This window comes from Emys orbicularis, chromosome 6 (genome assembly GCF_028017835.1).
Source record: "Emys orbicularis isolate rEmyOrb1 chromosome 6, rEmyOrb1.hap1, whole genome shotgun sequence".
Lineage (NCBI taxonomy): Eukaryota > Metazoa > Chordata > Testudines > Emydidae > Emys > Emys orbicularis.
In genome coordinates this window covers 105,738,871-105,761,393 of record NC_088688.1, presented here as the reverse complement: position 1 = coordinate 105,761,393, position 22,523 = coordinate 105,738,871, and the positions used below count along the sequence as shown (strand labels likewise).

The window sequence follows — 22,523 nt, the reverse complement described above, 5'->3', positions numbered from 1 at the left end:
TGATATGAAGGGGTCTTAGTGTAAATGAGAATCAGGTATATCCCCAATTCAGCTATCCCTACCCCACTTTAGTAGATTCCCACTCCTGCACAATACTCTAGCATTTCTAGGGAGACAGAGTATTTAAAATGTAAAAACTTATCGGGATGAAAATTTCTAAGATTTATGAAGTTATTCAGTACTTTTTCTCTGTGGGAGGAAGAAGCTTTGAAAGATCAAAACACAAATGACATTATATAGCTTTGTTTAAACTAAGATTGAGATGATTCAATTCTTTAGTAATAGCATGCAGAACTTTTAACCTCTAGGTGACTGTTTTAAATTCAGTCCAGGTTGCAGTGACTGAAACCTTTTGAATGGTAGCTGATGAAATGACATGATGGTCTATGCCCAGTAACTAATATACAGGTGTCTAAGAGACATCCTGGGTGGCAGAATCAACAAAGAGGGCAAGGACTGAAAGGATGCACACACTGAACTATTTTCACGTCCTTAGGTAAAGAAATTTAATTTCAGTTTTGATGTACACTGGGGCAGTCAGAGGGATGGTCCATTCACTGTTGTATATATGGCCAGTGGATATACTTCAGTTGCAGTTGTGGTCAAGGTAGCATCTTTCACCAGTACCGACTTCCTGTTTAATAAATAAATGAAGCCAGCTGTTGGCTGAATGGGAACATATTCAGGATACCCAGGTTTCAGTGCAACCTTAGAATTCTTGGAATAGCAAAAAGGCTACAAGTTATATTGCTTCTATAGCAACTCCTACCAGCTGATTTATAGAGAAGAGTTCTGGATGAAGCCCTGTGACTTGTCCTCCTGAATGGAGTTTATAAACGGTGCCTATAAAGTAAAGGCATGGCAATGGCCAAGACATAACTGTAGAAATTTGAAGTGGGTTAAAAATTAAGAAAGTCACACATTAAATCATTATTTGGTATCACAAGGAACCCCAAACCACTCCTGACATTTAAATTGTGTGTTAGGAACAACTCAGAATAAGCCCTTATGCAATTTCTGTTTCTCTGTAAAAGTTAGAGGCCTGATGCTCCTTTGATTCCTCAAGAACCTGCTGTTTGGATGGCAGCTGATGGGGTCCAATTCTCTTGTCAGTTGCACAATCAACTTCCATTGACCTCAGTGACTGCAGGGATGGTGGGGCCTTCCACTCTTTTGTAAAGTGGGTCAGAACAGCAGCAAAAGCCACCTCACCCCCAGGGCCCTGGGGGAGCTCTTCGGCGACGTCCTCTTCCGCCCACCTGCGTCAAGCACGGAGGTGAACTCAGAACACCACGCGAAGATCATCGAGGCTCTCATCGTGGCCGGCGGCGTGGCCAAGATGCAAGCTGCACCCGCTCTTCCTCCAAAGCCCCCAAAACCGATGACTCCGGTCAACACAAATGGAATAAAAGACAATTCCAGTTTCTCCTTGCAGGATGCAGAGTGGTACTGGGGGGATATTTCAAGGGAGGAGGTAAATGACAAATTACGAGACATGCCAGATGGAACATTTCTGGTGCGCGATGCATCAACCAAGATGCAGGGAGACTACAGTCTGACATTGCGGAAGGGTGGCAACAACAAACTGATAAAGATTTATCATCGGGATGGAAATGGGTTGTAGCCCACGAAAGCTTATGCTCTAATAAATTTGTTAGTCTCTAAGGTGCCACAAGTACTCCTGTTCTTTTTGCGGATACAGACTAACACGGCTGCTACTCTGAAACCACTCTTTTGTAGGTTATTCTTGCCTTGATAAGAATTTGGCACACAGTGAGAATGCAAAGAATTTCCGGCAGGAATAGTTTTATTTAATTGTTCTCCCTGGCATCATTGTTAATTCACAGTAAGGGCATTTAAGTGAAATAGAAATTTTGAAACCTTTCCTTTCCTTTCCTTTCCTTTCCTTTCCTTTCCTTTCCTTTCCTTTCCTTTCCTTTCCTTTCCTTTCCTGTGTTTCCCCTAAATTCAGCATCTCTCTTTCTGACACACACTTTATCGACAAGAATGGGCTATCAGCTTGCTCTAAGACTGGATACTTGTGCCACTTACAGATTGATTGACAGGAGGTGCTAGAAGAGCTGGTGGCTCATAACCTTTCCTGGAGACTGTGTACAATACTGACACCTTGTACTTTCTCTCTGTTGACTGACTGAATGAGGGAGACACTATGCTCTGCCACACATAAGTTCAGAGCGTGCTGCCATACCAGCAGGCTATCTTTTGGAAGCTATTTAATTGGAACTTTAATTTCGATACACCAGATTTTAGGAGTATTATCCAAGAAAATTGAATTCATCATACAAGAATTACATCCACTAGATGTAGCAATTTCAAGTGTGTGTGTGTGTGTGTGTGTGTGTGTGTGTGTGTGTGTGTGTGTGTGAATGACTGAGAATGAAAGAGAGAATCACCTTTTTTTTTTCTTGTCAGTTTTAAAATGTTAAAATAAATGTTTATTTAAAACAAAAATCTTTTCATTTATTAGCAGGACTGAAAACACTAAAAGCAAACACCAGCGTGCAGATCCCCAGCAGCTTCGCCAAGAAGATTCTGATGCTGTCTGGAACGAGCTGGCATATTTCAAAAGGGAGCACAAAAAGCTATTGATTGAAAAGTGAGTTTCCTTTTCAAATGATATATACATGGAGAAACATGGTGCTTGTTTTCTGAAGCTTTTTCTCTTTGCGCCTTGAAGGCCACACAGAGGAATTCCTTACAAAATTCCAAGATTAAACCATTATCTTCTACCAGAAACAAAAAGGAAAAAACATCAGGTTTTTTTCTTAAATCAGTGACAAGTTACAAGTTTGCTAGCACTAACAGAAACTGTATTACATGATCTAGGGATTGTGTTAATTAATGTGGCTCTCATCTGTTGGAGGTGTCGCTCTTCATTAGCCTGTATTTTATACACTGCCGTGCTTCATTTTTGGAATGAGGTGGTGAGGGGATAACCTAGCCAGCCATCCTTGTTTGATCTCCTTGATACATACGCAGTGCAGAATGCCTCTGCTCTCTTGGTTCCCTGCCCTGTCCTACTAATCCCAGCTGAGCTCATTATGGTGTAGCCTTGCTGCTACTCTTGGAGCCAGAGCTGTCCAAGCTAATTACTGGTAGCAGCAGAGCTGCCTGTTAAGGGTCTGGTGTGGATCTGCTAACACAGTCCTTGGTAGTGACCTGCAAAAAGCACGAGGGAGTTGCTCTCTTTCTTGCTGTGCACTGCCTGTCCTTTGGGTTTAGTGCTGATCCCTTCACACAGCTCTTTTAGCTGCAATAAGTGTAAAACTTGGTGAAGGAAACTCTTACTTTAGAAAACATTCAGTTTGCTTCTTTGATCTCAAAATTCATAGACTATTATACTCAGCCTGGCAAAGTAAGAAAACTTCCTTTTATACTAGACAAAAGGAAGTTAGTACAACATAATTAGCCTTTTCATGCTATTGAACAATTTCTTTAAGTCAAGTTGATCATGTTTAACAATCAAGATACGTAAGGAACTTTTATTCAAACTCTGAGTAGGCTTTTGTTTGTCAGTATGACAACATTAATGAAAATTATTCTCCCATTTTGCCTCCATATATATCCACTCTATGAAGCTTACCATAAAGGCTAAATTAATAAGTCACAGCTTTTAAAATTCTCTATCATAGGTAGGTGAGTCCATGTACAAGTGCATGTGTTCAGCTCACACATCCTACATACAGTATTGCCAGTAGATGTACTGCATGAAACTTTGTATTGTTAATTTTTACTGCCTACCCTGGTGAAATCATTCTTGTCACCTCAGCATTTTATCTTTTCATCTTATTTCCTAGTTCTATTTAGCTATTTATATCATGGCCGTCACTGTGCCTGTTTATTTTATTTATTTATTTTGATCTTTATGCACATCCACCAGAAAGGAGCACCTATCCCTTATTGTAGGTGCTTTCTGACAGTTACAAGAGTAATTATATAGTTGCATCTTTAATTCTCCTTCAGCCACTAATCACCATATCCTCCGCAGCCAACAATAACCTACTAGCCAAAACATATTACAAATCTTCTTCCAAAGCCCTCATGTTGATAGGAAAAACAAATGGCTCATGCCCTGTGCATGCCCTGGAAGTGAATAAACTTGGACTATTTCAGATCAGTAGGGGAGTGAGTTCTAAAGCTGAGGGGCCTCATGGGGAATGCCCTGCCAGCTACATTCTCTCTCTTATATCAGTCAAGTTCCAGGTCAGGTGCCTGCACTGACCACACCTGTGGCAAAATGGCATAGAGAGAGAATTGGCCTCATTTCTGTTTAGGAATTATAGGTCAAAACCAACAGCTTAAATTCTGCTGGATACCTGACAGATAGCCAATGTGCTGCTCTGGTCTCTGGAGAGTATGTGGTCCAGAGGAGGTTGGGGATGAGTTCCCTTGAAGAGGTTTGTCGTGATTTACTGCTGATTTGGTAGGCTAGTTTTTTGTTAGTCAGTTAAAGAGTAAACAAAAATACTTCCTACTTTCTGCGTGTCATACTAAGGTTCTTACTCAGTGTTGGTTCTGATTTCATTCAACTGTACTCAAGCAAATTCCCATTTGGAGGACTGAGTGTGCCTAAATAAGGTATCAAGATGGGGTCTTGTATAATTTTGTGATTCTGCCTGGGGCAGAGACTCATTTGCAGATTCAGATTTCTCTTTTAGCAGCTGGATAAAGAATTTATGTACATGCAGAGTTGCACCAATTATCTAAATTGATGTAGTTAAACTAGTGCAAAAGGTTGTATGGTCACATTAATTGACCAAATTTATCAAATTAGCTTAAATTGATTAGGAACAGATCTAAGGTAAACCTAAATACGCCACTCTTAAATTCAAGTAAGAGTGTCTATGTAGGGTTTTTCCATTTGCTTAACTAAATTGGTTTAAAAAATGTTCTACTTTGGGAAATCCTTCAGTGGGGGAACAAATGACAGAACAGACTTATATCTTGTATGAAGGCCTATAAATACCAAACGCCACTCTGCAATAATCCCAGAAAGAGGTGTACAGGCCTGATGAATCTCCTGCAGCATGATCCATGCCCTAAAAGTAAGAAAAAAGTCATGTTAGGATATGATAGGAAGTCACACATCACTGAAGTCAGGAAGGTAGCTTCTTTCTTAGGGCCTGGTCCAAAGCCTATTGAAATGAATGGAAAGATTCCCATAGACTTCACGGGGCTTTGGATCAGGCCCTTATTTTGTAAAGTTTCCTCCTTATCAGAGTCAGTATCTGATGATTCCATTGACTGTAATGGGAGTTGCTGAATTTTCATCTCATTTGAAAACTGGGCATTTATTCATTCCAACAAGTAAGCATGTAGCAGCTGATTTTAGGCACCTGTTTTTGAAAGTCTTGGTCAAAGTGTTTAAACACAAGGTTTTTTTCCCCTGGATTTATGAGGTGCAGAGTACTCGAGGCAGACAATGTTGATCACTATTGAATCTATATGTTGATCTCTTATAAAGCCATCTCTAAAGCTGAGGTGGATTATGAATTTTTTCATTTTTCTTCCTGAAATCTATTATGCTAACATACTTTCCTTGGTAACACAAACTATCCTGAAACAATTTTACAGATGCAATATTTGCTGTCCTAATCCTATAAAACAAGACATACATTGTTTCTGCATGCTTGTTAATCCAAATACTTGGGCCTGTTGTCCCATGTATTTATTGTTATACCTGCATTAGTTGTAAGAATATATCATGGCCGTCACTGTGCCTGCAGGATGCATGGTTTATTCTGCGTTTTGTAAAGAATAGTGTATGTTTATCGTGCTGTCTACATACTTATTATTAATAATGGAGTAGGTTTTCAAAGATCCTGCCTGTAAGGGCCATTGAACTTAATAGGAATTATAGACATAAGTGCTATTTGTGCCTTTGAATGTCTATTCCAACATTAATTACAGTCTATTACTAGATTTTATAGTTAGTAAAATCAATAATCATGGGACCTCACTGTTGGTTCAGGTTCTCTATGCATGTATTTCTCCAATAATGAATATCTCCTTCTTAACCCTTTTCCTTTGGAGGGGTGGGGATTCTTGCACTGTTACTGTAATTGGCCTCTATCCTAACAGGATAAAAGAAGAATTCTCAGTGTATACAGAAAATATTTTCATTGACAATTTTATTTGTTTTTTTTTCCCTCTATCATTTTCAAAAAACACTGTTCACTTTCTTCCAAGATACAGTACATTATTTCAGACATCAAATTGTGTATCAGATGTGGATGGAGAGCCACATTTTACATTATTTCAGACATCAAATTGTGTATCAGATGTGGATGGAGAGCCACATTTTACAATTCATACTTTATAAAACCTCTTCCTTTCCATCCTCTGGGATAAAAAAATTGCATTGGTCCAAGATCTGAGACTTATTGTATTGAGACCTGGATCAGTATCCAAAAAGCACCATTAGTCCAATTGAACTATGACAGGTTTTATGCCTGGTATCCTGTAAACTACCAAGGCTAGAAACAAATGCACCTTGTCCTTGAAAAGCTAGAAATCCTAGAGATATCGGGTGCTAAACTCTTTTCAGAACTGAACGGACGGGAGAAGAAACATAAAATATGGCAGTTGGAATAACCTGACTTTAAAGGATGTCTGTCATCTAAATTATTGAAATATATTTTCATTATTTTTCTTGTTACTGAATGTTAATTTCAAAACATTTCGGTAGTACTATAAAAGTTAACAGGCCAAATCAAGTCAATGGAGTTACAGGTAGGATGAATAATGCCCCTTATTTGTTCTGTTTGATAGTGCTGTGGTCACTATCCCACATGAAGTGTGAGATACTCTACAAATATTATATTGCTGTTGACATCAAAAGCAATTCTTGTTTCCATATTCAGGATCTACATGAGCCCAATAAAGTTAAGCAGAAACTATATGGGATTTCATCACTCCCTTCCACCCCAAGTCAAATAGCACAGTATTCAAATTGCCTTTCAAACTTCACTGGGGAGAATGAACCATAGTGTCAGTACAAAAAATAGCTTTTATTTAAGGTTTCAGAGTAGCAGCCGTGTTAGTCTGTATCCGCAAAAAGAACAGTATTTAAGTTGCATAAAACAGCTGAAAAACTTGAGAAGGTTAATATTCAGTATAAGTAATCACTGCTTACACTGGCACAACTTGCGTTACTCATTGTGAAAATGGCTGCAGAATCTGGCTTAAAAATCAGTAGCAATAAAATTAGTTTTGCTTTCAGTCAAGTTACTTTTTCTGCTTTTTTCTTCTGAGTCCAAATATAGCAGCTAGGCAACTTGTAGCTGAGCATGATTGGTGCTCAACAACAAAAACAGTTTTTAAAAATTATCTGGCAAGATACCCATTGGTCCAAAAAAGTGACAATTACATTGATTGAGAGTTAAATTTTTAAAAGTACTAAACTCACTTAGGATCTTAAATCCCATAGAAAGTAACTTAGGCATTTTTGAATATTTTACTCCAATAGCTCATTTTTACCAATAATATTGTTATATATTTTTGAAATAAATTGCCAGTTATATTTCAGCAATAAACTATATCAGCTAACTGGTGCAGATATATTACTATTTTGTTCTAAGAGTGATCTGGCAGGGCTGATAGGATTAATGACCTACATTACATTATTAAGCCTTTCTCTGGCACTCTTGTCATAAGTTTCAACCAGATCTTGCAATTACTTATTAAGTCCTGGTTACCAGACAGACTGTGGTCTCAATCTGTATTTGGAAGTATTTTACCTTAGTTTCAGAGTAGCAGCCGTGTTAGTCTGTATCCGCAAAAGGTGCCACAAGTACTCCTGTTATTTTTACCTTAGTGTTTCTCTTATTTTATCCAGACTCTCTTGGTGCAATGACATGGGATTAGCCAGTCTGCTGATTTTTGTTGAGAATATGTAGTCCTGTTAAGTCCCCATAAACAACCTTAATAGGGTTTTATTTCTGCTTCAAATCTGAAGAGGCAGGGGTTTCCGTGGAAAAAATAGTATGTGGTCATGTAATTAAAGACTGTATTATAATACACATGCACAAAGAAACTGAATTAAGTCTGCAAGAGAAACCTGAATTCTGACATTGTTGTGGGCAAAACAGGAAAGTGGTTTAACTAGGCCAAAACTTTACCACCATATCTGGAAAACTATCTGGCAATAACTCAGCAAATGCAAGGCAATCTATTTTTTGTAAATCATAGCACATGGGCGAGAGGCTGCCTTAAGTGAAGAGGCTGTCATAAGTGGATAGCCTCTCCAGAGCTGGGATGGCATAGTAGTTACCAGCGGTAGTTTTTAACCAGGTAACATCATGGTTTTTATTGCTTTGGGGGAAACTACTTAGTTGCAATTTAAGGCATTTTCTATTTTAAAAACTGGATAATTAATGCACACCACATTATACTTAGTTTTAGGTACATATTCAGACTGTAGTTACATAATGCAGTAGATTTATAGATTAATTTAGGGTTATACAAATAAAAAGTAAAACTGCAGTCAGTGCAATACTAATGTATGTAATTATATTATTGAACATTGGAACGTCTGAGTACATTTTGGTTCGGTATTTTCTCAAGAAAATTATACGTCATGACTTATGTTTCAATTTTTAGTAGTATATAAATAAATGTCAAATACATTCCATTATATGAAAACATCATTAATGCAGAGTTGTAGGCTTGAAGCGTGCAGAGTTGCAGACTACCACTCCATTTGGCCATGCAGCATTCCGTAGCAGAAGGTCAAGTTTGACGTAGTAGATAAACTGAGCCTATTCCTCAGTTTTGAATGGATGTATCCAAAGTTTGAAAAGATTCATTCTATGCTTGCTGAACTTGCTGGATACTGATGCAATTATTTCCACCAGTTTCCTGATTTAAAATGGGTTTAATCCAGTATTTACCAGCAGCCTGTCCTAAACTAGTTTTCCCCCAGAAAATTGCCAACCCTCGTCCAGAGTCTGTTAATTTCACTATCCTGCTGATGCTCAGGCAAAAAACAAACACACACAAAAACAGGGGGCAGAAATACTGGTGGCTTCTGTCTGCAGGCTCTGGAAGACAGCACAGTGTCAGTTTACAATGGGTTCTTGATTTTTTTGAAGGGCTAAAAACACAGAGGGAGAAATAATTCTCTCTAGATCCATATGCAGAAGATAACCCTCGCTGCATGGATCTTCCTATTCTGTGTGGGTTTGTGGGCAAGTAAATGCCTCTAGCACCTGTTCCCCTGCCTTGAACCTTACACTCTATCCTCCACCTAAAGGGAATATAGTTTCAGGTTGGATTATCTTCTCCCTCTCTCTCTGTCTCCCCCTCCCCCCCCCCACTGTTTAGTCACTTTTTGATATATAAATTCAAGTATACTAAGAAAGGAAAAATGGTATAAATTAAAAGAATAAACATATATAATTAAGGCTGTAAGAAAATCATGGGCTGCGATTTTCTTGCAGGAACTGCAATCTTCAGTACTCACCACACTTTCGCACAATGCCGCTCTCTCTCAATTTTGGTCTGGCACCCCATACATCATGACCAGGTGGGGGCATAGGCGGATGAGGAAAGAAAGAAGATTGGTTACCAGATAGAATTCTAGGCATCAAATTCCATCCTCTGTCATCCTTTTGTAAGCTTCAATTTATGCTATATGTTTATGCTATTTGAATCCTTAATTGTTGGCACGTCTTTGGTTTTCCAGCAACTATTAATACAAAATTTAACACACACAACAAACTGTTGACAACCATAGGACTATTCTCTTTGTTCATTGTGTGACTAGACAGTGGGGCGGGGAAGGGGCGAGAGAGGCAATTTTTGTCATCGCTCTCTGCTGGATAGACGTTATAAATCAAACAGGCTTTACTTAGCACCAGTAGATATCACTTCCTGCTATTTTTATCCATCAATAAGTGAATGGGTCTGGAAATAAGAATGATAGACATATGTTTCTAGATCATGAATCTAAGAAATGAAGATTGACAGATTAGAGAATCTGTATAGTTAAATACCAGATTTCCTCGGCCAAGTAGGACTGCAATTTTTTGTGTAAACTCTGTAGGTTTAAAATCTTCTTCCTGTAAATGAATTCCAGTAAATCATCCTGGATAGTTTGAAAGTGCCCAAAATGTAAGTACTGCGGGTACTTTTTGCTTTACTCTTTCTTTTGTTAGCACTATTCCCAAACATATGTATGTCTTTTGCTCTCTCTCACAGTCTAAATCAAACACCTGCTCCAAGGTTTGCTCTTACCTCCCAAGGCTGTTAGTTGACACACACATATACAGACACACTATTTGCAGGCAAATATTCCCGAATCATACCATTGTAGGAACAAAGCAATTTTTTTTGGGTCAAAATACTATTTGATTCTTGAAAAGTCAGATCAGGTTCAGGCCTATCTCAGGCCCTAATAACTTTTTGGTACAAGAAAAATTCAATACAGGCATATTGATGTGTCAACCCTGCCCATCCTATTTTGTGACACCTGTTTAAAGATTTTTAAGGGTAAAATTTTTCTCTGTTGTACCTAGCCCATTGAAATGAGTGGAATTAGTCCTGCTGTACCCTAGTGCAACAGAGTAGAGTTTTCCCCTATCAGAAGACTCATTGACAGGTAGTAGCAGTTGCTTCTCCCCAAACAACTTGCAACATTGGTCTGCAATCCTCCTGCAGAGATATGTTTATGAAAGATTGTGATTTGGAGTCACTCCCTCATAAGGGATAGTGTTGTGAGTGTGGGAATTTGGAGATGTGCTCTGTAGGCAGGGGTTGGGAACATTGCATGACTGTGTGCGGCAGTTCACCAGAGATGTTCTCCAGTTTGTTTTATTAAAGTTTTATTCCTTTCTCATTCGCTGGTTTATTTAGTAAACCCCAAGATTGTTACACCTCCTACTCTTGTTTTATGAAAAAAGGTAGTGCTTTTTACTTTGTCCTGTCTTCCTTATAACAAGAATTAATTAGGATGCTCCCCTCCCCCACCATCTGACCTAAGATCTCGGTGTGGATGGAAATTCTCTGGCACTTTTCACATCCAGAGGGCACTGAAGGCCTACTTGTTCTGGATGCAGCAGCTTAGAAAGTCCCATTCCCTCTTCATTCTCTAATAAGGTCCCCACTAAGAGATTAAAAAGCCTCTTCAGCCATCCTTTTCTGCACTGACCTTTTCCTGCATTTGGCTTACCTTGCAGCTTGGCAATTCTTCCTTGCCCAATCAAATTTAAGGCTAATTTCCTTAGAGTCATGGCCACTTCTGAGGTTGAGAGAGGAGAAGCCTTCCTGATTGAATTCAGCTAGGCAGCCATCTGAGCTCTGTCAACACCTTCTCCAAGTGCTACCACTGGATTTGTTCGTACCAAGGGATGTAGTGTTTGAAGAGTGCTCCAAGGAGTCATCTACTGCAGACTTAAGGGTGCAATCCTTGGGGAAAGAATTGGCATTCTCTTGGCAAGATACTCCTTCCTGAAGTTACTATCTAGTCAGTTCATGTCTGACATACTATACTTAATACAGCCAAATCAAGTGAGCTTCATTCACAAAAGGTTCCTGGTTGACACTATTTATTTTTATCTATTTCTTTTCATTTCTAATAAGAATGTTTCTCCCTAACAGTTTGAGACACCCTGAGGTCAATTATAAAGATCACAATCATAACAAACTTAAAATATATAAAAATACAGAAAGCTCACCTTCATAATAAAAATAAATGAGTCAAATCAACAGTGCAAACGAGTACCCCGTCATGCCGTAGAACTCCAATTTCTCTTGCCATCCCCCTGGCCAAACACCTGGGAAAATGGATAGGCTTTGTATTGTGCCCCGAAGGTCAATAATTTTAGAGTCTTTCAAAGAATGCCTGTACACAAACTTTTGAATTGAATTAGTTTGCTGGATTGGACACTGAAAAAAAGCTTAGACCAGATAGAACAGTTGTACTTGTCCAGCTATGGAAAAGGGAGGATTCAGTAAGTTTTATTTCCTAAAAACATAAAATAAAAAAGACTGTACACTAATCCAAGGGCAGTGGTGGAAAATAACATCCTTTGCTTGGATGGTTTTAGCCTTGCACACCAGAGATTCTTGCTCTCACCACTTTTTTTATTGGTGTGTAAGAGAGTGTAAGGAGTTTCTTTTTGTCCCACCCTGTTACTTGATGCCGGAATTCTGCCAGGAGCTGCAGGTAAATGTGTGCTGTCTCACTGGGGCAGGTCTTGCTTGTTAGACTTTACCCTGCTGGAGGTGTGGTGGTAGCTCTCTGACAGTAAGAGTTAGCATATAGAACAGTCAAGTCCTGAGGGACAGAGCCCTTGAAGCTCTGTCTGGGGTTTATGTAGTTATTTTGAAATGATCTTTTTTTTTTTTTTTTAATACGAGTGCATATCTTTTGTTTGGAGCGGTGTGGGGGCTCCATATGGTATCTTTATAACCACAGACTATTAAAAATGATGAGTATTACAAAATTTTGTTCTTTCAATAAGGCATGTTATGCCCAAGCTCTGGTTATAGGCAGGTGGTAGGAGCACCTATGTATCCTTATAATTTGATAAGTAAACAACTGTATGTTGTAGATGATTTAGTGCTAATTTACAGCTATTAGTTAGAACAAGCCAGGAGTAAATCCGTTGGAAAACTGGTGCTATAGCTCTCTTTTTCCCGTGTTACCTCTTATAATGCCCTGAAAGAATTAAGTATTGGGGTATTTGGAAAATAACCTAATGAAAGAGATTGTCATCAAGAGTTTTACACCACTGTAAAGGAAAACTCAGAATGGTGTATGACAGTGGAAACCATTGAAACTATCCTTGTGGGTCAAGATCAGTACCTTTGCAAATGAACACAATGTCCAACATAAATTATTAGTGTAGATAGAATTAATATTGTTTGGTTTCAAAATTGCTAACCAATGCTGTGGCCCAGTTGGAAGAAATAAATGAAGAAAAGGTATATGCAGCGACATGTGTTGTGCTTCCTAACCCCTCTTAGTGCCCTTATGACTTACGTTGGAACAAAAAGGATGACTTTCATCCAGTTATTGATAGTAATCAAAATGTGTTGATGTTGCATGCAGGATATTTGTCTGCAGAATATAGTATAGTGGCAGGGCTCCACTGTTGATCTACCTTGTTAGCAGGTGTTGGAAGCCTGTAGGGAACTGCTGATGGATTCCTGCTGACTCATTGCACTAGACGGGACTCATTAACTTCACTTTGGCTATAAGGGAGATGGAAGTGACTTTCTGAGCATATAAAAACTAGGTTCTAGGCCCTTGGGGAGAATGCTAAGAAGAACCAAGCCTGGGGAGAAGGTTTGAGCTGGAATTTGTGATTAGTTTCTTTGTAAATGAAACCAAAACCTAAGAAATAGGTATGTGGAGTGTATTTTAAAGCCTCCCCAAGTTTTAACTTTGTTCTCAAAATAGTTAAGAAAACATTTGTATCACATAGATGGAGCTACAAGACGATTATGATCAGATTCTGCCACCGTCACTAATTTGAATTGTACCATGCTCTTTGAGAAGTCCCATTCATTTCAGTGGAACTACTTCCAATAAGCTTCAGGTGGGAATTCAGTGTGTCAGTTTTAACCTATAACGTCTTAAATGGTTTGGGAGCTAATTACATGGGAGCCCATTTCTCTCCCCCATGATACACTACCATAGTTGAAAACAGCAGAGGTGCTAAAGCTGGAGTGCTCTCAATATAAAAGAGGGGGACCTGCTGGCAGGGAGTTCTCTGGAAGGGAGCCACCAGAACCCATATTTGTTAACTTTCCAGGCATGCTGCAAAACCCATATTTTCCTCCTCTTTGTTAAAGCTGTGGAAGAGGGGATGGGCTGAGTGAGACAGGTATGTTTAGTGGCAGTCCTTGTGTTTGTAATGAAATTTTTAATTTTAGGGAATAAGTGCCCAGAGAACTGGATGAGCTCCTGAAGCTGTGTTTTTAAATTGAGAAGTAATAAATAATACCTGCACAGTAAACTAATCTTCAGTGTGAGTAAAACGGGTAGGATTTAGCCAGAAAGTGTTTGGGGATGCCCTTTCAGGGATGAAATGAAAACTTTTGAGGGACACCAGGCTGACTTATAGACTACATCCTGACTATTTCTGAAAGTATGTAGGGTTACAAAGCTGCCTAGAAGATGAACATTTGTGCAGAAGTTAAAAAAGAAGTACGATAAGTATAAACATATAGGTGGGTATATTCAGAAACTGGAGTGCATGTTTGTATGTTGATTATCTCTGCATCAGTGGTGCCATTTTAAAAAGTAACTTTCACTCAAAGCTCTCCAGGACTACAGAACTGAAAGCTGATGCTTCTCCTAGGCCAATAGTGACTGTCACCTGCAAGAGATCAAAGCAAAATGTGAAGATGGGTTTTTAAAAACAAAAGCTATAATTCAAGATGGTGGATCATAGTAATTATATCTATGATTGGTGGCTCTTTTCTGAAGTGCTTATGTGCTGGTGGCTCTGATTTGTGCTATGATGCTTGTCATCTCAAAACTGACTTAGCTCACACATTGGTCAAATGCTATGCTGAGGTTTCCTGGTCCAAAAGGATTTTGTATTAATGCTTTAGATCATCGTCTTTCGAATCATTTGAAAGTGTTGTGCCACTTTACCTAGACAATGGTGACTAGAGGGTTTTTGCTGTTATTGTAATTGTCGTGCTGGGGTGTGTCTTTTTTTTGTTTATTTTTGTTTTGTTTTGTTGTATTTTTTTACACATAATAATTCAGCTAAAGAGTGAAATTTTTTGGGACAAGAAGTAGCACTGTTTTCTCGGGTTCCTGTGCCTTAATCAATTACGGAGAATTGAGGAGTTATTGCACCAAAACATGAGAAAGCAGAGAGGGAATGAATGTCCTGGGTCATCATCAGTGGTTTAGGAGAACAATGATAAGTGAGACAATTGCAAAATTAGCACCCACTGATACTCATGCATGCCCACTGGAATCCATTGTAGGTGACAAAAGTTGTGGCCACATGGAGCAGCAATTCCGCATGACTAAATGGAGCTCAATGTTTCCCGCCCTGATAAACAAAGAAAGAAAAATGAAGACGTTTTCTGCTGAACATTTACAGTAGACCTACTTTTCTGAGCCCATTCAGCTTTACGCTGTAGATCTACTGGCCCATTGGATTCAAAAGTCAAGTCTCGCTTCTGGTCTGTCTTAGTACAACTAGCAAGTAAAATTCCTTAATAATGTTGTTAATATTATTAATCATATTTAAGGTTTTGTATACTCTGAGGCACTTTAGACATGAATTATGCTACAAGGGCCCCAGAATGATTCAACTCTTCATACATCCACATCCTTGAGTCCTGTCCAATTAGAACAGTATTCCTTGTATTGTTTTGTTCTGATATTGTTTCTCTGCATCCAAAAATTTAAAATTTTTTAAATGCTGCAAACTTATCTTTAACTGGGCATAGTGAGAAGCTAGAAGTTTTGACAACACTTAGAGAGGTGATTTTGCTTTTTGGTACTGAAGAAGGCAATTCTTTCCTTCCCTCGTTGGAGAGGAGTAGAAATAACTCTAAATTTGAGGGGGGTGGAGGGACTGGCATTGAGGGAAGTCTTTATTAGAATTAACTGTAAAATACCTGCTAAAGAAGCTGAGTGAGAGTCTTAAAACCAGACACTGGTTGGAATGCCCCTGTGGCAGTTGGAAATCTTTTTCTAACCCTGTTTTGTTATGAAAATCAGCTAGTCAGACATTATATTCTCTGATTCATGGAAATGTTTAACTTACCTAATAGGCTTGATATGCAAGCTGTTGGACAAACGTATGTATGCGATTTGCCCATCACTATTGGATGTATGTAAATGTAACTGTCAGCTTTACTTTACAGAACATTATTTTTAAAAAATCATGATACAATCCAGGCATCTTGGATAACAGTCGTTCTCTCTGGAAGGGCTCAATCTAACTCCCATTGACTTTAGTGTGAATCTTTCAATTGATTTTGGTGGGAGTTGGATTGAACCCCATGGTAGTTTCAAGTACCGTGATGGTTGTGCTTAGCAGCATCCTGCTCACCAAGGTTGTTTACACACAATCATGGCAATACTAATTGCTTTAAAAAGCGCTTTGAAAGATACTTCACATATGAAATTGTTTTATAAAACTAAATTCTGTTCTGTTCTGATGTGTTTGTGTTAAATATTTGAGGGCATTTTTCAATATTCTTGAATCTGTGAGTGAGGCATCCATCCTGGGTGGAACATAATTAACAGCATATTTCCTTTCCAAAGAATGTTTTAGCATAGTAAAACTGTAAAAATGTAAAAGGAAATTAAAATAACTAGTAAATAGATCTGTGATCACAGCAGAAACCAAAATTTTGGCACATTTCAAAACCTGTTTATATTGCATTCAGGTAAACAAAAACTGATAGAACCTTGTCCATGTGAAGATCACATGTAGCTATAGTCCGAGCAATTAAACTGGTCTACAATTTTTGAGAAGTCGTCTGCTTCAGAGATAAAATGTGCTATTTATTATGTATTTTGATGTGCTGAATTCAAATATGACAATTAAAACAATTGATTGGCTACTGTTTCTAAGATATTTAAGTTTTTACATTTTATGTCTATGTATATTGTGTAGATAGTAGAGTTTTAATCATAAATTGTAAACCTAGGTCTTTTCATGTGTTTATGGTTGCTTTACATGATAATATTTCACCTGTCCTGTTTATGTAACACTTTAAAAATCAGCAAAAGGGTTATATAAATAAAAGTTATTATGAAACAAAAGGCAAAAAACTATTATGTACATAGTTTAGTCCTATTCAGTGTCTACTCGGTGCTTCTTGGCTTGTCTCTTGTATTCATTAAATGGAGCATCTCTTGTCACTGTCCAGCAATAGTCTGCAAGCATTGATGGGCTCCATTTGCCCTGATAGCGTTTCTCCATTGTTGCAATGTCCTGGTGAAATCGCTCGCCATCCTCGTCGCTCACTGCTCCGCAGTTCGGTGGAAAAAAATCTAGATGAGAGTGCAAAAAATGTATCTTTAGTGACATGTTGCAACCAAGGCTTTTGTATGCCTTGAGGAGGTTTTCCACCAACAACCTGTAGTTGTCTGCCTTGTTGTTTCCGAGAAAATTTATTGCCACTAACTGGAAGGCTTTCCAGGCCGTCTTTTCCTTGCCATGCAGTGCATGGTCAAATGCATCATCTCGAAGAAGTTCACGAATCTGAGGACCAACAAAGACACCTTCCTTTATCTTAGCTTCACTTAACCTTGGACATTTTCCACGGAGGTACTTGGAAGCTGCTTGTGTTTTGTCAATGGCCTTGACAAAGTTCTTCATCAGACCCAGCTTGATGTGTAAGGGTGGTAACAAAATCTTCCTTGATTCAACAATTGGTGGATGCTGAACACTTTTCCTCCCAGGCTCCAATGACTGTCGGAGTGGCCAATCTTTCTTGAGGTAGTGGGAATCTCTTGCACGACTATCCCATTCGCAGAGAAAACAGCAGTAGTTTGTGTATCCAGTCTGCAGACCAAGCAAGAGAGCAACAACCTTCAAATCGCCACAAAGCTGCCACTGATGTTGGTCATAGTTTATGCACCTCAAAAGTTCTTTCATGTTGTCATAGGTTTCCTTCATATGGACTGCATGACCAACTGGAATTGATGGCAAAACATTGCCATTATGCAGTAAAACAGCTTTAAGACTCGTCTTCGATGAATCAATGAACAGTCTCCACTCATCTGGATCGTGAACGATGTTGAGGGCTGCCATCACACCATCGATGTTGTTGCAGGCTACAAGATCACCTTCCATGAAGAAGAATGGGACAAGATCCTTTTGACGGTCACGGAACATGGAAACCCTAACATCACCTGCCAGGAGATTCCACTGCTGTAGTCTGGAGCCCAACCGCTCTGCCTTACTCTTGGGTAGTTCCAAATCCCTGACAAGGTCATTCAGTTCACCTTGTGTTATGAGGTGTGGTTCAGAGGAGGATGGGAGAAAATGTGGATCCTGTGACATTGATGGTTCAGGACCAGAAGTTTCTTCCTCTTCCTCTTCCTCGTCTGACTCAAGTGAGAATGATTCTGGTGCATCAGGAACCGGCAGTCCTTCTCCGTGGGGAACTGGGCGTATAGCTGATGGAATGTTTGGATAATGCACAGTCCACTTTTTCTTCTTTGACACACCTTTCCCAACTGGAGGCACCATGCAGAAGTAACAATTGCTGGTATGATCTGTTGGCTCTCTCCAAATCATTGGCACTGCAAAAGGCATAGATTTCCTTTTCCTGTTCAACCACTGGCGAAGATTTGTTGCACAAGTGTTGCAGCATATGTGTGGGGCCCACCTCTTGTCCTGATCTCCAATTTTGCAGCCAAAATAAAGGTGATAGGCTTTCTTAACCATAGTGGTTATACTGCGCTTTTGTGATGCAAAAGTCACTTCACCACAAACATAGCAGAAGTTATCTGCACTGTTCACACAAGCACGAGGCATCTCTGCTCACTTTGGCTAAACAGAAATGTGTCCCTTTGCAAAATCAAACACTGACAAATAAGAGAGCACGACACTGTATGATTTCTAGAGCTGATATAGGGCAATTTGTTCAGCAGAGTGATGTAAGCTTCGTTATGATTGCATCATCCATGACTTCTAGGAATAACATGATGCAATTCATATCATGTATGACGCAATACCAGCTTCAGATTGCATCATTCATTGTTTTGCCTAAAAAGCAAGTACTGTCCAAACCCAGTCATAGATTTATTCATAGATCCAGTCAAAGATATATTTTAGTCATTTCTGGTTTAAATTGAGATCCCTTCCCTTTATAACTCACTTATCCTCCGCCATTCCCAAGTCAAGTGTCGTATATACTGATCCAATAGCATATCTTGAAAACTAGAGCCAATCAACAATTTTAAGCATCATTTTCGTTCTCAGTGACCCAGAATTAGTAAAGTTTGACTACATTTATTTCAGAAGCATTTTGGCTGTAGAGCAGTGTTATTAATTAGCTCCAGCATATCACAGCTTTTAAAATGGTTCACCTGCTGAGTATTATCATTAGAGATATGATTGTGGACTTTGAATTTAATGAAAATTAACAAAGTTTAGCAGAATGGTTACTTATTTTCTTTTCATCTAGGTTACTAATGGCTATTACTAGTAGTGAATCTCCTTTGCCTAAGGTCTATCATGGATACAGAGACAAGATATTTTATGCATACCCTCAGAGACTGTACTATGCAGTTTTGTATTATTTTTTTTAATTAAAATTATAATTTATATTCAGTTCTCCTTTGCCTATTTATTTCAGTTAGTTTATCTGTGGTTAGGATTATATCTGCAGATTTTTGAAACTTGAATGCCCTTACAGATTTTATCTACTCAGTATGTCAATCAACAGTACTGTATAATTTGTTAAAATAGTTTACAGTATTTAATATTCATTAGCACAGAACCCATACAATTTTTGTGTGTTCTAATAGTCTTTGTCCTGGAGGTTTAAAGTTTAAAACCATGTTGAGTAATGGTATACAGTACATAACACAAATATAACCGTGACTTTAAAATGTAGCAGCAACCTTAACTGTTTTAGGAGAACAGTAGCTACAAATATGTGAATTTACCCCAGGCCCATAACCTGGGAGTCATCTTTGACTCCTCCCTTTCCCTTTGAGCTGCACATCCCAGCTATGTCCAATCTAGCCATTTCTTCTTCTATAACTTTTCTAAGATTCAAGCTCTTTCTAACCACACAGTGAAAACCCTTTTTCAGGTCCACATTTCTCATCTGGATCACAGAAACCTCTCCAGCCTCCCCGATAACTGCTTTGCCAGCTCTAGTAATGTATTTAAAACCCGATCATCTTTCTTGCCTGATCTTCTATGGCATTCCGCTCCTTGAAGCCCTCCACTGGCTCCACCTTTTCTGCCATATCAAGTTCAAACGTCATGTGCTCTCCTGCAGAACTTCTCACAGCTCGTCCCTCCCTATTTATCTGCTCTTTTCTTTTTACCAGCTTATCCGCCCCCCATCCATTTTGCATTGCTTTTCATGTCCCTGCATCACTTCTGTGCTCCTCTTAGCAGCCACCTTTGTGCCTTCTTTTATGCTCCTTCCTTTGCATGTAATAGTATCTCCAATTTCATCTGTAACCTTCTCTTCCTTCCGCTTCAGTCAGGTATAGTTAAAAACCTTTGGGTGCCACCACAAGGTAAAATAATAAATAAGAATAAGAATATTAAATGCAATGTGTTAAAGCTGTGCAATTTAAATAAAAAGGTAGGAACTGGGAGAAGTTAGGGTTCCTAGAGCAATGTTAACTCTGCAATATTGAGCATCCTGTATATTTTCTGGGATGGCATATATTTAACAACTGAAACAGAAACGTAGAAAAGAAGACTGGAAAATAGTACGTATGTGCAACATGGCCACGTTAACATTGTCATGAGAAGCTTAAAGCTGAACTGAAAAGTCAAAAACCAAATTCCCTTTTACTACTACTATCGCAAAGTTTTTAAAGTTTTTTATTTGCCCTTTTTAATATTAATACTATCAGGTTCTGATGTTTCTGAATGTCTATAGCAATGTGATAGGATAGCTTATATAGTGACGCCATACAAGGATATAACTTGAGCTGCAGTTCTTACCATTGACTGACAGGTGAGGGGATACTGATGATCAACAGTGTAAAAGTGGCATCTCTTTTTCCTTCAGTTGTTCAGTCTGGTGTGACATTAGAAGGAGGATTGGTATTGTCATCAAAGGAGAAAAGTTAGAAATTTACTGGGTTGGTCTTTTGTTTTCATTTAATTAAAGCTTAGAATTTGTGGAATATTGCAGAAATATAGCAAAATTCGTGGAAAGATCCTAAAGTTGTGGAACCCGTGATTTTATTGCCACAATAAGAATAGGCCTAAAATTTGTGTCATATTCAAAACCAACAGTTCTTTTGGAATATGTTCAGCTTTGACAATTTTTTTGCTGCTGATGCTGGTGGCTGGAAGCTGAAGGAGGCATATGCTGATGTTGAGAGCTCTTCTTCCACATTTCAAGCTACAATCAGGTGGCATTAGTGCAGAAAAATTCTTCAGAGAGACTTCCTTCCCACTATTGAAGACTCTTCAAAGGGGCAGCCTCTCAGCTTCTGTTAGTGCTGTGGATCTTTTGAGAGTCTATAAACACCCTGCCGTTTGCTCACCACTCGTTCACTGAAACAGAAGATTTCCACACACACACACAACTGCCTTTGAGATAGTAGCAAAACCCAATATGGTTCTCTATTCCAGGGTTTGATTTCTTAATTGAAAATATATCAAACAATCCAATATTTCTATGTTTATACTTGTCTGATAGCCACAGCATTGTATTAGCTTCTCTTCCAAAATAACACTGGGATCTCTTATTCACAATATCTAAGCTTTGAGGCTGCCTTCCTTTCTCTGTGGTTACAGTAGATTAGCATTCTGCATTATCCCACAGCTTATTTTTGATCCCTGGAGTGAAAGGATTGCAGAGGCAGTACAGTCATCTCTGGATGAGGGGAGAGGAAGTGCCTCCTGTCACTAGAATCACTTTGGTCAATCTAGAATCAATGTGGATGGGCTTTGAAGAAAATCCTATCCAGACTTCACTGGTGTACGGTTGCTATGACATGGAGCCTTGAAAAGGGGACCAGTGGGGGGTAGTTTGACAGAAGATCCTGCATTGAGAACCTTTGGAAAATAATATATGAACACTTCTTTAGAGCTCTACTTATTAGCATTTTTAACAGAGGGAGGAGGAGGAGAATAACCAGGATATAGTTGTGCTTGCATATTACATTTGCAAACGTTAAAAAGCATTTGTGTACAGCTCTTTAATAGACTTCAGGTCAGGAAATATTGTTAGATTTTGCAACAACAATTTTCTACTACTAAGTTATCAAGATAGTTTTGGAACAATTGGTATAGAGACCAAGGGAGCCGCTTCATTTTAAGTCTTGTTCTTCCCATGGCAATGATTCCTATCTACTCTGTATAGCTAACGGCCTCATAAATGATGTAGGAAAGGCATTTGTCTGCAAACAGTCATGATAAAAAGATACACTATTAACTGTATTTGCTTCCATGTCATTCTCATTTTCTGATATTCAATACTGAGCGTATTGTATACCAGGGATGTAAAGACTATCCATCAGTTGTTTTTTCTAGTATTTCTGCCATTTGCCATAAAATCGATCACTACGAAAATAGAAAAGTTTGAAAATGTGACATTCTAGTAGGGGAATATTGTATTTATTCAGTCTTTTCCAGGAGATAAGGCTAAGCAGAAATGATTATGACAACAGTCTATATCTTCAGATAATTTACACATTTGGAAATCTGTTCTATGCCAACTGAATAGAGATATGATTTGTGCCTCCCAACACTTTTGGCCCTGAGTAAGTGTATGAACAATATAATCATGGACACTAGAACTGGAAAAGGCCTGTTATTTCATCTAAACCATTCCCTTGCCAGTGTGGGAGCGATCCTTGA

At 38.7% G+C, this 22,523-nt stretch overlaps 1 protein-coding gene across 1 annotated transcript in view; it reads left to right on the top strand.

The window, feature by feature from the left end:
• The window catches only part of CNTLN (centlein), a 279,922-nt gene that overhangs the window by 155,229 nt on the left and 102,170 nt on the right, over window positions 1–22,523 (top strand). Inside the window, exon 12 of the mRNA XM_065406475.1 lies at window positions 2,489–2,617. Coding sequence (XP_065262547.1) covers window positions 2,489–2,617 — 129 coding nt within the window. The remainder of the gene's footprint in view (window positions 1–2,488; window positions 2,618–22,523) is intronic.